This window comes from Eptesicus fuscus, chromosome 19, assembly GCF_027574615.1.
Source record: "Eptesicus fuscus isolate TK198812 chromosome 19, DD_ASM_mEF_20220401, whole genome shotgun sequence".
Classification (NCBI taxonomy): Eukaryota; Metazoa; Chordata; class Mammalia; order Chiroptera; family Vespertilionidae; genus Eptesicus; species Eptesicus fuscus.
This window is the reverse complement of record NC_072491.1, coordinates 26,314,379-26,328,954: the sequence shown is the minus strand read 5'-3', so window position 1 is coordinate 26,328,954 and position 14,576 is coordinate 26,314,379. Positions and strand designations below refer to the sequence as shown.

The following is a 14,576-nucleotide window of genomic DNA, read 5'->3' as shown; positions in this document are numbered from 1 at the left end:
ATACATTTTTTTTAAAAAAGGAAGTTCTACTTGAACTTAGTCTAGACTCCAGACACTAACTGTAAAGAAACATTTCACCAACAAAGGAGAGAATTGACTGGGAAGCTGTGTGAGCATTATTTTTATGTCTGCAGTAGTATTCCCTTTGGGGTGGCAGGGGTCAGGAGTGGGGAGACTCCAGCAGGCACATGAGAGGCACTCTGTTCTTCATGCAAGGGATGGTCTCGCCCTGACAGAGCCCTCCCATTTTCTGGCCCCACCAGACTTGCCAGGCACACCAATGCATGCTTTGTTTCTGGACTTGCTTTCTGTCATATTAAGAGGTTGACAACATCCAAAGGCATGTACAATGCCATTGATGTGAACAGAGCCACTTCCAAGGAGTAAGAAGAGGGTACTTCAGCCTGTGCCTGAACATGGCTGAAGGGGGGGCTGTGCTTTCTGCTCCTGCCTCACACAGCTGGGAGCTGAAGTCAGGAAGGCCTCTAACAATTATGTGCATTGTGTCAAGCAACTATAAGAATGTGTAGCCATTGACTTTCTCTTGTTCTGGGCACTAATAATCTTGGATTGTTAACAGCTACTTTCTCTCCTGAGAAAGCTCTGCCATGCTCAGCAGTTTCGCTAGAATGTTGAGCTAACCCTGAAAGCCAGATAACATATTCACATTTCTAAGTGAAAACTTGAACATACCCTTCTTGACTTCTGATTCATGTAAGAAAAGCACTACACATGGCAAGATGAAGAATTTGTCAGGAATTAAAATATACCAGCAACTGTCATCCTACATTCAGATGAAAGCTTCTTTTCCTGTGTGTATGTGTGTGTGTGTGTGTGTGTGTGTGTGCACATGCATGTGTGAGTGCAAAGTCCAGCTCTACCAGAGAGCCCTGGCTTTATCACATAGTTGTTCTGCATGATGGAGGTTGTAAGGGATGTAGGTCAAAAGTTAAGTGGGGCTGATGAAACATTATGAGATGTAAGAGGGACACCTGCAATAATGTCAACATTAAAAAATTTTAATAAAAAAAAAGAAAGTGCTTACTTGCATTTGAAAGTGGTTACTGGGGATAATGTGCATAAAGATTTAGTAATGTTTATAAAACATGTAGCATGTGTGTGGCCCATAAAGGGCATTTAGTAACTATCACAACTGTCATTTCTAGAAGCCTGGAGTCCTGGAGATTTGCCTTGATTTCTTTTATGGTGGATCTGTTTTCTTCTGAAAGGAGGAGGACCCTTTGCCTCTCTTGTCCTTGCCGTAAGTCCGTTTCTCTCTTAGCTCCAAGGAAGATGCCAGACTGAAGGTCTCCTGTGCTCCAGCAGATGTCAGTCTGGCCTTACTGCAGAATCTAGAGAAACCTCAGATCCACACGCTTGCTCCAAGGATTCCAGGAGGGGGGAGTGTCTTTCACAGGCCATCTAAGAAAGGAGGCAGGAAAAAGGAGTTATCAGCAAGGCTGCTATTCTAGACTCACTGCCATTTCAGTAAAGTGCATTGTAAAATTGGAGGGATTTGTACAAACATACTTCTATATAACAAACATTCATTGGGAGGTTATTGTGAGCTGGGTGCCTTGTTAGATCCTGGAGATATAGAATTCGTTGAGGTAGTTCTTATCCTCTAGAGTTCCCAGACTTGCAAGTTACATTTTGGCTGATCACCTGTAGTGATGAGCACTTGATATAGCAATAAGAAGCATCCATATTATGTGTTGAATGAATGAAATGAAATGCATGCATGAAAGTAAAGGAGTCTGGGTGTTTGCTTGCAGAAAGTATCTCAGAAGGAAGCTGGGGCAATAGGCACTGTGTCCCCAGTTTGGGAGCAAGAGAAACCTTAAAAATGAACCAAATGGTAGGGATGTTGAGAAAGAGGAAAGCAAGGGGAACCCCTGATTTCTGGGGATGTAATGGCAGCCACCAGGGAAGAGGAATGAGTCCCAGGTGTGGTCTCCCACAGCAACAAGAAAGTGATTCTCAGCCACCACCTACCTGCATATGTGACCTTGTGCTCCTGGGCAAACTGGGTGGCCATGGAAGGCACCACTAGTAGTCAGAGCTACTGGGTTCCAATTCTGGCCCCATCACTTGGCTCTGTATGTGACCTTGTGCCACCAACTTAACCTCCCTAGAGAGCTGAGTTCCTTGCCTATAAAATGAGGGTTTTACTGGAACCTACCTCATGCAACTGAGTGAGGATTAAATGAGATCAACCATAGAAAACATTTGTTAGCAGAGCTGGCCAATATTTAGACTGCAATCAATAGTAGCTATTATTATTATTAGTTTTTCTAAGACTCTTTCTCGATCCATAAAATGACAAAGTGAACCAGCAAATGTACAAGGTCTCTCACAGCTGGAAAAAAAAGGCTCTGATTTCATGTTTCTGTTTCCATTTCTGTACTAAGATGGGAGTGTGTGGAGTCTGGGTGAGCCAGTTCTCAGAGGAAGCAGGAAAGCAAAGAAGGTGGACTTAAGTGTGTAGAGAAATCAATGAGAGGGTTATCATGGTTGGTGATGAGAAACAATGTGCACTTTAAAAATAAGAGGGTGTACTACCTCCTCCCATTCCATGCCAAGCAAGGAAAGCCCCAGATACAGTTTTTCACACTGATGTAGCTCAGCCTGACTGACGAAAACCTGAAAAAACAGTCGTTCTTTGTCTAACAGATGGGCTTGTCAGACGTTTGTTCATGGATTCCAATCTTCCTTAGAGCTCACAGCACTGTTTCCCTCCCTTTTTTGCTGATACACACCAGACCTGGCAATCTCCCTGCTTAATAATTAACTAACCTTCACATTCCCATGTCACATGGTCCTTGCTGCACTTCTTCACCTTTCCCAGTGGGAGAAACACCCAAATGCTTTAAAATCTGGGCTCAGCGCACAGTTTTGGCTACAGTGACATACTAGGACACATTTTCAAAGTGGGGGTAACAGAACAAAGGTCCTTCCTCTCTCCTCTTCCCTGTCCTACCAGCCCACGTCCCACCCCCTGCATTGGACCTGGATAAGTGTCATGAGCCACCTTCCTAAAGTTGTTATTCTGAGTCATCCTTTGTGGACCCAAGCATTTCAGACTTCAGGAAGAAACAAGTTTAATAGTTAACCCTAAGGGAGCAACGGGCATTTAGAACAAGATCCAGAGTCCCAGGAGGTGAAGAGAGAAAGTCACATAGGCAGAGAGATAGGCAAAAAGCGAGTCACCAAGTCCCGGATGTAAGAACAGGAGACACCTCGGCCAAGTTCTTTCCAGAGCGCTCTTTCTCCTGGCTTAGTACGTTCATTAGACGCACAAGGCAAGCAGCAGCCTGTGCCTCCACTCTCTGCCTGTGCTAACGGAAGCACAGGGTGGTGGTTTTGCTGACGTAACTCCAGCATGAATCTCCTAAACCTCTACACTTAGGAAGCTTCCCACAAAAGACAAATGGAACGATGTCTCAATTAAAGTGTGCTCAGGAAAGAGACTCCTTTATAATCAAGACTAAGTCTCCAATATACCTGAGAACTACGGTTTGCCATGGGAGAGAAAGCACAACAACTGTTTACTTTTATTGCTTTCTTAACAGGCTGTAAAACTGCTGGGGGAGCCTGATCAGATAGTAAATAGATGCTATTTTGCAGTTTTGTGAAACTATTTCCTATGAAACCTTGAGTTTAAAGATTGTGCTTGGTAACTTATTTATGTGTAACTTTCAGTTTCAAAAGCTAGGTAGGTAATAACATAAGGATCCAATGCAAAATTATTTTTGCTCTCTCTCAACTTACAGCCACAAATCCAGAGCTATATTTCTGACCATCCTGTGAATCTCCTTGCTCCTCAGTACTCAAGAAATATAGCAAAAGTGACAGCATGGGTGATTTCTTTTAATGTACATAATAAAACGTAGAGTGGATCATATATATTTTTTCTAACCCTTCCATAATCTAGTCTATGACTTTTCTTTCAATTACAGTTTACATTCAATATTATTCTGTATTAATTTCAGGTGTACAGCACAGTGGTTAGAGAATCATATACTTTACAAAGTGGTCCCTTCGATATTTTAGATACCCACCTGACCCCATACATATTTATTACAATGTTAGTGACTATCTCCCCTGTGTTGTACTTTATATCCCTGTGACTAGTCTGTAAGTACCAGTTTCTACTTCTTAATCCCTTCACCCTTTTCCCTCAGCCCTCAACCCTTCTCTCCTCTGGCAACCAACAGTCTGCTCTCTATATCTATGAGTCTGTTTCTATTTTGTTCATTTTGTTCTTTTAAATTCCACATATATGTGAAATCATATGGTATTTGTCATTCACTGTCTGACTTATTTCATTTAGCAAAATAAGTCCATCTAGGCCCATCCCTGCTGTCACAAAAGGTAAGAGTTCATTCTTTTTTTGTGGCCAAGTAGCATTTCATTTTATATAAGGGTTGCTTCCACATCTTGAGTATTGTAAATAATGCTGCAATGAACATGGGGGTGCATTATTCTTTCGAATTAGTGTTTTGGGTTTCTTCGGATATGTGTAGTCTATCATAACTAAAACAACAAAAGTGTATATTGTTGGTAATAAAGATATGTAGAAACAATACATAGAGGCAATCTTATGGGTTAGTGTGGGTCTACAAAATGGCAGAATTTTGCATGGTATGGTAGTAATAATAAGAGTTTTTAATAGTAATTTTTGAAGCACTTATGTAGCAGGCACCATATTGACCTTTAAATATATAAACTCATTAATCTTCATATTAGCTGTGTAGGAGTGTTATACCATTTAGAAAAGAGAAAACCAAGGCACAGAAAGACGTCCTGAAACAAAGCATCAGACTGGATATTTCTGGGACCCGAGTTCCAGTCCTGGGTATACATTAGTTGGTGTGAGTTTGGGGGCAAGTAAGAACTTTCCCAGAGTGCTTTTTTTTTTTTCTGTTTGGTGGGGGGCGGGAGGGGGGAAACTCCCACAAAAACAAAAACAAAAGAAACATCCAATTATTGATTATTTACTAGGGTCAAGGATAAACATTTTACATGCATTATCTCATTTAATCCTCACAGTAGGCAAATGGGGTAAGTACTATTGTTCTCATTTTACAGATAAGGAAACTGATGTTTAGAGAGGTTGAATAACAACTGGATGTACTTCTAAGTGCTAGAGCTGAGATCTGAATCCAGGTCGGTATGTCTCCAGAGGCCATGCTCTTAACCCCTATGACGTGTCCTGCCTCAGTCCCTTTAAACTTGCTGTTTCCTGTTTATAATCTCTCCTTTCAGATTTCTCTAAGGCTGGCTCAACTCCTAACATCAGGTTTGCAGAGAGCTGCTGCTCAGAGCTGTTGCACTGCTTAACTTCAGGGGGGCACTGTTTACATAGAATGTAATGGGAATGGTTCCTCCTAGGAACTGAGTAATGTGACAACTCCGTTTTCTATCATCCCATCTGGTTTCATTTTACTTCTTAGCACTCACCCCTAGTTTTATTTATATAACATTAGGTCAGAGACCTGTCTTATTTCCTGCTGTTTGCCAAAGACTCAGTGACATCCCCATATAGGTGCTTAATAAATTATTTTTGTATGCTCTTGAATATGTTATACCAGTGGTCGGCAAACTGCGGCTCGAGAGCCGTGGTTTGCCGCTCTGTTGACTAATGAGTTTGCCGATCACTGTGTTATACTGACTTCCAAGAGTCCTTTCCTCATTGGAATCACAAAGTTGTTGTAGGACAGAATTTCAAAACATCCTTGCCACCATGAAGGCACTGATGTAGTAAGTTTGGGTCAAAAATTACTTCTTACATTTTTTGTGCTTTAAGTTTTATGAGCTTTGCAGCAAATTAGGACTCGCAGTGTTATTGACCAAATAGGCATTTATTTGACAAAAATTAAGACATCTCAGAATGTGTTGAAAAAGATACTGATCAACATATGTCACTTTTATATTTTGGATGAGAGTAGGTTCAACCACTTTGGAAACTAGTCCATTGTGACCTTGTAAAGTTAGCATTCACATTTCCCATAATGCAGCCGTTTCTCCCCTAAGTGGATTCCTATGAGAAATTCCTCCACTTGTTCCCAGGAGATGGTGCAAGATTGTTCATAGTAACCCCATTTATGTCAACAACAACAATGGAAATAACTCAAGTGCCTAATTACAAGAAAACAAAGAAATATAATGTGTGTTCTATAAATTTTTGAGGACTTGAAAAATAAATTAATTACAACTATACACAAAAACCTAGAAGAATCTTAGTAATATAATTCTGAATTAAAACAAGCAAGTCCCAGGAGATTATCTAAAAATTGATGCTCTAAATTTTAAGAATGTTTATTTAAAAAACCCTAAAGTATTAAGAACAAAAAGAAGAGAATAGCAAACACAACATTCACCACTGTGGCTACCTTGAGTAAAGGAAAGTAGGGGAAGATTGGAAAGGAGAATACAGTTAAATGTAAGTTGTCAGTGTTCTGTGTCTGACATTAAAACACCTGCTTCAACACCATTATTTCATATTCCTTCCTCTGCGCAGAGAGAATTATAGGAAGTAGACCCAAAGGAGATTCTTATAAGATAAGCTGGACCCAGGGTCATGTCCACTCAGTTTTGTATTCCCAGGGTCTGTGTGCAGTGTCCAGGAAAACACAGATCCTCAGTGAGGTTTCTCAAATGAACAAATAAGTGAATAAATATGAGAAAAATGTAAAGTCCTTTTGGTTAATATTACATGTGGTCCAAGAAAACACTCACCCACAAGGAATGAATTATGTGACTGATTTTCTAATTCATTGAAAGTAAAAATACTGACTTCCTCTCAGAGTAGCAAAAAACCATATAGCATTTCCCTTATAGACTATTTCACAACATTCATCAATACTAGGATGTGTAGGGACAAAATTATTTCAACTCAAATATGTGTGGGATCCCTTGTCACGTCCCGCGTGTTTCAGAGATCCCGTTCGGGTCCGGTTTCTGGAGAAGGCCGAAATCAAAATGAAGAGAAGCTAGAAAAGAATCAATTTGGGAAAATGTGGGGCCAGGCGGGAGCCCACCTCTAGTGGGAGGACTTCCAAGCTCTGGCCTTTGCTCTATCCCTTTTATTAGAGTTCTGAGATACACCCATTGCCCTTAGGCAGGTAATTCCAGTAACAGACAGATGATCTTTATCAATAAGGATTTACATGATTATTTGGTGGGGAAGTTGCCTCAGTTACCATTGTCTCAATTAGATAGGGAGTGGTTTGCTCTGACCTTTAGCTTCAAGGTTGACCAGCCTTCCCGAGTTCCCTTTTCACATAACTACCAAGTGACAATGTTCGGTTTCCGGCACAAATACAGTACAGAAAAAGCTTTTTAATGCACTTTTTCCCCCTCAAGCAAAAGAGCTTCAGAAAATATCCATCATTAAGTAGTTTTATGAATGGCACTTCTGGCTACATTAGAGAATTGGAGATGAGTCCCATGTGTTCTTTCCTGATAGGTTAGTAATATGTTAGCTTTATAATGCAATTCTTTCTTAGAATAAAAAATAGCTAATTTGTTCTAAAAGACAGGAAAAGTAAAATCCTAAAGTCACTGTTTTTAAAAATTAACATTTATTTCATGCTATACTAGCTATTTTTACCTTATAATTTTAAGTGTTATACTATAATTTTTAATAAAGGGAGAACATAAATTTCAGTCTAATTTAAAAATAAGTATATATATTAAGTACATATATTAATGCATTTGACAATATCATAAGCTAACTTTGATGATGATCTTCATTTTGGTACACTGCAGATTTTTCCTGTTGATACTGAACTGAGGAAAAACATATTATTCTGTAAATTCTGCCTTACGTGAGTAAAACCATGGTCAATGATATCAATAGACTAACTGATCAGCAAAACTGAGAAGAGTTATTCTGATCATTTATGAATAAAATGAAATGGGATTAATATTCAACAGGAGAGAAAGTTAACATCATCCATTTAAAATAGGTCCTGAGCCAAAACCGGTTTGGCTCAGTGGATAGAGCGTCGGCCTTTGGACTGAAAGGTCCCAGGTTCGATTCCGCTCAAGGGCATGTACCTTGGTTGCGGGCACATCCCCAGTAGGGGGTGTGCAAGAGGCAGCTGATCGATGTTTCTCTCTCATCGATGTTTCTAACTCTCTATCCCTTTCTCTTCCTCTCTGTAAAAAATAAATAAAATATATTTTAAAAAAATAGGTCCTGAAAGTGGATTATTTTCAGAGCATATTTGAAAGGAATGAGTATCTGAAAATGTGGGATTTCACTTTGAACTGAAAGCAATGATTTTTAAATTATTCATTGGTACTACTCCAACACATTCTCCTTTAAGATGGTGTGAAGTTGATCACATCTAATCCTCTCAGACATGGATATCTTCATGTTACCCATCATTTCTCAACTAGTCCCCTAATCAATTTATATAATTATTTAACAGAGGTTAATAATAAAACATCAGACAACAGAATCAATCCAAAAGGCAACCGCATTTTTCTCTCTACAACATAATTAACAAACATATCAAAAGTGTTTTTTCTGGGAACGAAGAAAGCCATTTTTGCAATACACTGCTACACACACACACACACACACACACGCTAAAATAAAAGTTCTTAGAAATACTGCTCACTGTTAATTGAGACTAATTCTTGGTGTTATATTTAAGGATGGAGTTTCTAAATGTTAAAGCAGTTCTACTGTCAACATACCACACTAAATACTTATTTTTTTAATGATATGATGTAACAACATGAGTCAATTAAAATGTAGACCCTTCACCTTCACAGGTACATGGCACCATTTGTATTTTATAAGTACCTCAAAGCTAAAAGCCTACACTGCAGAACACTAGACTAGAAAGGACATAGGATTGGGGGGGGGGTGCAGGAGACCAGTATTTGGCCCAGGCTCTGTACCCAACAAGCCTCGTGACTTTGGACATGCCACCTGACGATTCCACACCTATTTCCTCATCAACGGGACAGGAAGACTAAACTGTGCTTTCCTTGGCTCCGTGTAGCACTATCATTTCAGCATTTTCTGACTTTGAAGTTTTCATTAGGCACTGGGCTTTATTTACAACTTAATCTTCTATTTCTACCCAGTGGTTGGTCAGTAAATTGCATATGGATAGCTGAAGTCTTTCAACAACTAGGCAACTTCTTGGTCCTTTATTCAAAAAATAATGAATAAGTACCTACTCTTGGTGGAGAAAAAATGGCCACCAATTCTTTGCAACTCCTCCCATCAAAAGGTAGAGGCTATTTCCCTACCTCTTGATTCTGGGCTAGCTTTGTGACTTGCTTTGAACAACCAAATGCTATGCTGTGTGACTTCCAATCAAGTCCACTAAAGGCCAGGCAGTTTCCATTCTCACGTGCTTTGATTTTATGTGGGGAAAGGACACATGAAGCAGAACTGAGGCACCCCAGCCAACTGCGAGACATATGCATGAAGTTTTCCAAGATCAGTCAGCCCCCCATCAACTCTTCACTGACTACAAATGTTTGTGTAAACCCAACCGGTACCACATGGAGCAGTGGCTGAGCCATGCCAGCAGAACGCTGCCCAAAATGCTAACCCATAGATCATGAGCAAATAAATAGTGCTATAAGGCATGTTTGGGGTGATTCATTGGATAACATGGATAGCAATGGACACACTACTCTGTGTCAGATCTGGGCTAGGTGAAGGGAATACCTAGGTAACAAGACACAGTCCCTTTTCTGCAGAAGCTTAGAGTGTAGTTAGCGAGGCAGACATGTAATGGGACAATTTCAAAGTAAATGCTGGAATTACAGGAGTTTGATGCATGAGGGTCCATGGGAATTTAGAGAAGGGGCTATAATCCCAGAACTAGGGAGCTGGCAAAGGTTTCTCAGAGGAGACAATAGCTAATGGGAGTCAATGAGAGAGGATTTTTTCAGGCAAAGAAGGATATTCCAGGGAAGAGAAACTGCAGGTGCAAAGGCTGGAGGGAGCTAGAAGGCTCCCTAGAGGAGTGGGAGCATTCACTTTAATTACACCGTGAGGATGTCACAGGTGGGTTCGGGGGGAGCTAAGGTGAAGTCCTCTTGGCCTTAAATAGACTTCTCTAGTATTTGGCCTTTAAACTGAGAGTGATGCGAGCCACTCTCTTTCTCCCTTCCTCCCTTCCTTCCTTCTTCCCTCCTTCCCTCCCTCCCTCCCTTCGTTCCTTCCTTCACATTGGTATTCATATGGCCAAATACATCAATGACTCTCCAAATCAAATAAATTTCACAGATGTGGAGTAAATAAAGCCAGACACTTCCTTCTCTGGTGCTTAGATTGGCCAAAGGAAAGTGATACTATGCCAGGGCCAACACGAGGGGCATTAGGACACGTACAAGTAGCAGGCAAGAAAAAGATGCCAGTTCCCAAAAGGCGGTCCTTCTCCTGTCAATTAATGAATACCTCGGGACAGAAAGTATTTAAGACTCATCTTTTAACGATGCCATAAACAGTTTTTAAAGACGAATGGTAAGGCCTCCTACTTACTAGTGGTGTGGCCTTGGGCATAAGACGAACCTCTTTATGAGTCAGTTTCCTCAGTTGTAAAATGGGGATAATGATATTGACCTCACAGGTCAATAAGAATTAGCAATGTATAATTTTAGCACTGCACCTGGTACAGAGTAAGCCTTCCACAGAAGGTCCCTACAGGGAGAAAGGCTGGGGGTGGTAACATGGGCTTTAACGTTAAATAAACCTGTGTTTGAATCCAGGCGACTATCACTTAGCCGTGTTTGCAGCTGGGTGAACTTGGAGGCCATTTTTAAACTTGCTCATACTTAGTTTCCACAACCACAAAGTAAGGATGATTAATATCTATCTGGCAGGGTTGTGATGAGGGTGAAAAGAGATCATATTTGTTAAGAGCGATAGCACAGAAATGGGCACACAGTAGAAACGCACATACGAGCATATGCATGGAGATGACAATAGTTCCCGAATGTAGATCGGCAGCATTAATGTTAGCCATTCTATCTTACTTCGAAATCCTATTCTCTAAAACTACAGATCAGAAAAGATGGACTGCCAGAAACATATACATGTAGCATCTTTAAGATGGTATGTCGATTCTACCAGTACCAATACATTATGATACCCTATCACAAAATAATGGCTGAGGCACATCATTCATATTTTATTTTGTTAATACATAATAAGAAAGTAACCTCATCGTTCAGAATGCATTATATGAAATGAAGAAGAATTCAGCATTCCCTGACTCCTTAATTTGGCACGTTGAGGAATTTCCTCTATACACTGAGCCCCAAAATGCATTCTTTTCTACACCAAATAAAGAAACATGCATATATACAAGCGAGCTGAAAAGTTACAACTTGAGACTTGCTTTTGGTGAAAAATATTCCCGCCATATAAGTAGCATGTCATGTCCTTAGAATACGTTATACTAGAAAGCTAGTAAAGATTCAGGCCAGTAAGGCAATTTAGTTTCAAGTTTTGTCACATATGGGCCAAGTTCTAGAACACTTCACTTAAAAAAGGGACACCCTCAAAGTGAAATCTTGTCAGAGGCTTGATTCTAAAGTATATGTGTATATACAAACGTCTCTATTTTGATATTCAATACATTCAGCATTAATTCCAGAAAGCTGTTATAGTTGATAGAACAAATGATTTTGGCTCAGACAGAAAAAATTGAAAAACAAGTTGAAGTAGTATCTCCCTATCTACGCACCCATATAATCACAGAGTTTTTGCTTTTTAACTAATGCTATAGTTGAAAACATATGTTGAGTTAAAGTTGACACTAAAGGCAGAAATTCAGAAGAAAAAAAGCCATTTTTTGATGGCTGTAAGCTCTTGAAAGCTTTAGATCCTCCTTCAAAACAATAGTATCTTAACAGATACTATTCCTTTGACTGTTGCTTTAATTTGGAGCTCAGTGAAATCTAGATTCTCTATTAAACAGTTCCATGTTCATTTTGGTGAGAATGCAGTTTAAAGCCCCTAAAAACTCCTCTATTGATTCCTATGAAGGAGATTTTAGCGAGTTGCTGTTTTGGCTAGAGACACATTTCAACAACTTTCAGTAAATTAAAATAAGAAACAGTGAACGAGAACTACAAACAGAAATCAAGTAAAGCAATTCTACCCATTAAGAAAATTCTGTCCCAAATATTTTCTATACTGACATAAGCTGCTGTTTTTAAGATCTATTACCCGGTTCTTCCACGTTCAAAACAGTGTATGAAACTCAAATCAAGATGTGTCTGTACGAAGGAAAGGTTTGTATGTCCAGAGCCATCCATGTGCATGGAAGTCTTGTCGCTGCATTGCGTTGTGTTGTTTTGGCTTTGCTCATCCACAGCCACTCGAAGCGCCAGGAAGGCCCCCCGCTCAGCACTCTAACTCCTCCATGACTTCCATGACAATGGTCCGTGGGCCGGTCAGAATCAGATTGCTCACAGTCCGGTAGTCCACATGCAGCACGTTGAGCCCATTGACAGAGACGACAAACTGACAGACCTGAAGGCAAGATCAAGAAAAAGCATCTGTCATGGCTCCTGGTTTTCACAGACCTCTAATGAAGACATTGTATAGCTCTCCCAGGTCACGTCATTCTTATATTGATTTATTTATTTTATTGACTTCAGAGAGGAAAGGAGAGGGAGAGAGAGATAGAAATATCAATGATGAGAGAGAATCATTGATCGGCTGCCTCCTGCACGCCCCACGCTGGGGATCGAGCCCACAACCCAGGCATGTGCCCTGACCGAGAATCGATTGGTGACCTCCTGGTTCATAAGTTGAAGCTCAACCACTGAGCCATACCAGCTGGGCGACATCATTCTTAAAATGCCCAACCATACCCAGCTGACAACTGCAATTCAATAATTTCTAAGAAGCTACATTTTTTGGAAGGCAACAAATGGAAAAAGCATTTGTTGTAGCGTTTTACAAAACTGGATTTAAATCCTAACACAGCAATCACTAGCATAAACTATGGGTATTTACATTTCTGAGCTTTATTTTCCTCAACTCTAAAATATGGATGATTAATAATAATAACAATAATAGTGCAGTGCTTGAACCTATGGGGTACTCAATACATTATCATCATCACAGTATTTATGGCTGTTATTATTCATTTGGACCCAGTGTATAGGGAGACCCGTGGCCTGGTGTTCCCAGGACAGTCCATTATTTTATACCTATTGTTCCTGCATAATTATTAGTGGTGCCTCCTTTGACTTGCCAAGGTGTCCCAGTTGAGATAAAAAATTCCACAAATTTTCCTATTTCCCATCCTTATGAGGCCAACAAAGGTCAGATTTTATATTAAGTCAGTGTTACTTAATAAAGGTCAGTGTGATAGGAGAGAGAATTACAATAAGAAAGTAAAAGGGCATCATTCAATATTGAGAGGCCACTGTGGATACATCATAGGGAGTCTGATACTGACCCACAGCCACTGCTTCAAATAGAATGACTTCTCCTGAACTTGGTGGTGGCACCAGGTACTGGGTACCTTTCATTAGCTGACATGCATGAACAAATGGTATATCTGTTGTATGTCTGGAGATATTTGATATGAGCAATTTGGTTATGTCACTCAAATAGAACAATGGAGAGAACATAGATCTCCAGCTGTCAGTGATCAGAGCAAAACAGAATCAACTGGTACATGGTAGGTACTTACGGTAGGCTAAACAATACCTCACCCCCAAAGACGTCCATGTCCTAATCCCCAGAACCTGTACATATGTTAGTTTACATGGCAATGGGGAATCAAGGTTGCAAATGGTATTGGGTTCCTACTCAGCTGATTTTTTTAACAGAAGGAAATTACCCTGGGTTATTCAGGTGGGCCCTATGTCATCACAGGCAAGAAAGTCAAAGGCAGAAGTAGGAGAGGTGATGACAGAAGCGAAAGGCTAGAGTGACATAGGGAAGGGGCCAGGAGCCAAGGAGTGCAAGTAGCCTCTGCAAACTGAAAAAAGCAAGGAAATGGATTCTCCCCTCAGAACCTCCGAAAGGAATGCAGACCACCTGCTGACACCTTTCTCTTAGACTTCCTGACTCCAGAACTATAAGGTCATACATTTGGGTTAAGTCAACAAGTTAGTGTTAATTTGTTACTGCAGCCACAGGAAAACTAATAAATATTTCTGTTGAAAGAACTGAATGAATAATTGTAATAAGCAAAAAAAAAAAAGCACAATTAGGATTGAACATGAAGGGTTTCTTAATTCTTATAACTTATACCTGCACTTACTGGGTTGCTTTTTGTGTCACTAAAAAATCCCTCAACAATATGTAAACTTAGATTTTTATTTCAAATTGTTTCCTTGAATGAGGGAAAAAAAAAGAGCCATTTTATCATGCTTATTTTCAAGGTAGTATTTTTAGAACCAGGCTGTTAGGAAAGATGTCATCTCTCCCTAAGTGGTCTTAACAGCTGCTGTGGTTCCAACAGTTCCAATGTTCTGTTACTAAAGATGTGCAAAATGATCAAGAAATACAGGTAGGACTATGTAACATATTCAGTTATAATGGACTTTGATTTGGCCTCCACAGTACA

At 40.0% G+C, this 14,576-nt stretch overlaps 1 protein-coding gene across 2 annotated transcripts in view; it reads right to left on the bottom strand.

The window, feature by feature from the left end:
- Positions 1 to 1,104: 1,104 nt before the first annotated feature.
- DEPTOR (DEP domain containing MTOR interacting protein) overlaps positions 1,105 to 14,576 on the bottom strand; it is a 140,293-nt gene continuing 126,821 nt past the window's right edge. The window contains exon 9 of one of the 2 annotated variants that reach the window (XM_028148014.2): positions 1,105 to 1,422. In XM_028148014.2, coding sequence (XP_028003815.2) covers positions 1,330 to 1,422 — 93 coding nt within the window. In that variant the 3' untranslated portion in view covers positions 1,105 to 1,329. Of the gene's footprint in view, positions 1,423 to 11,158; positions 12,521 to 14,576 lie in introns of those variants that run through there. The other variant, XM_008143361.3, reaches the window with a different exon arrangement.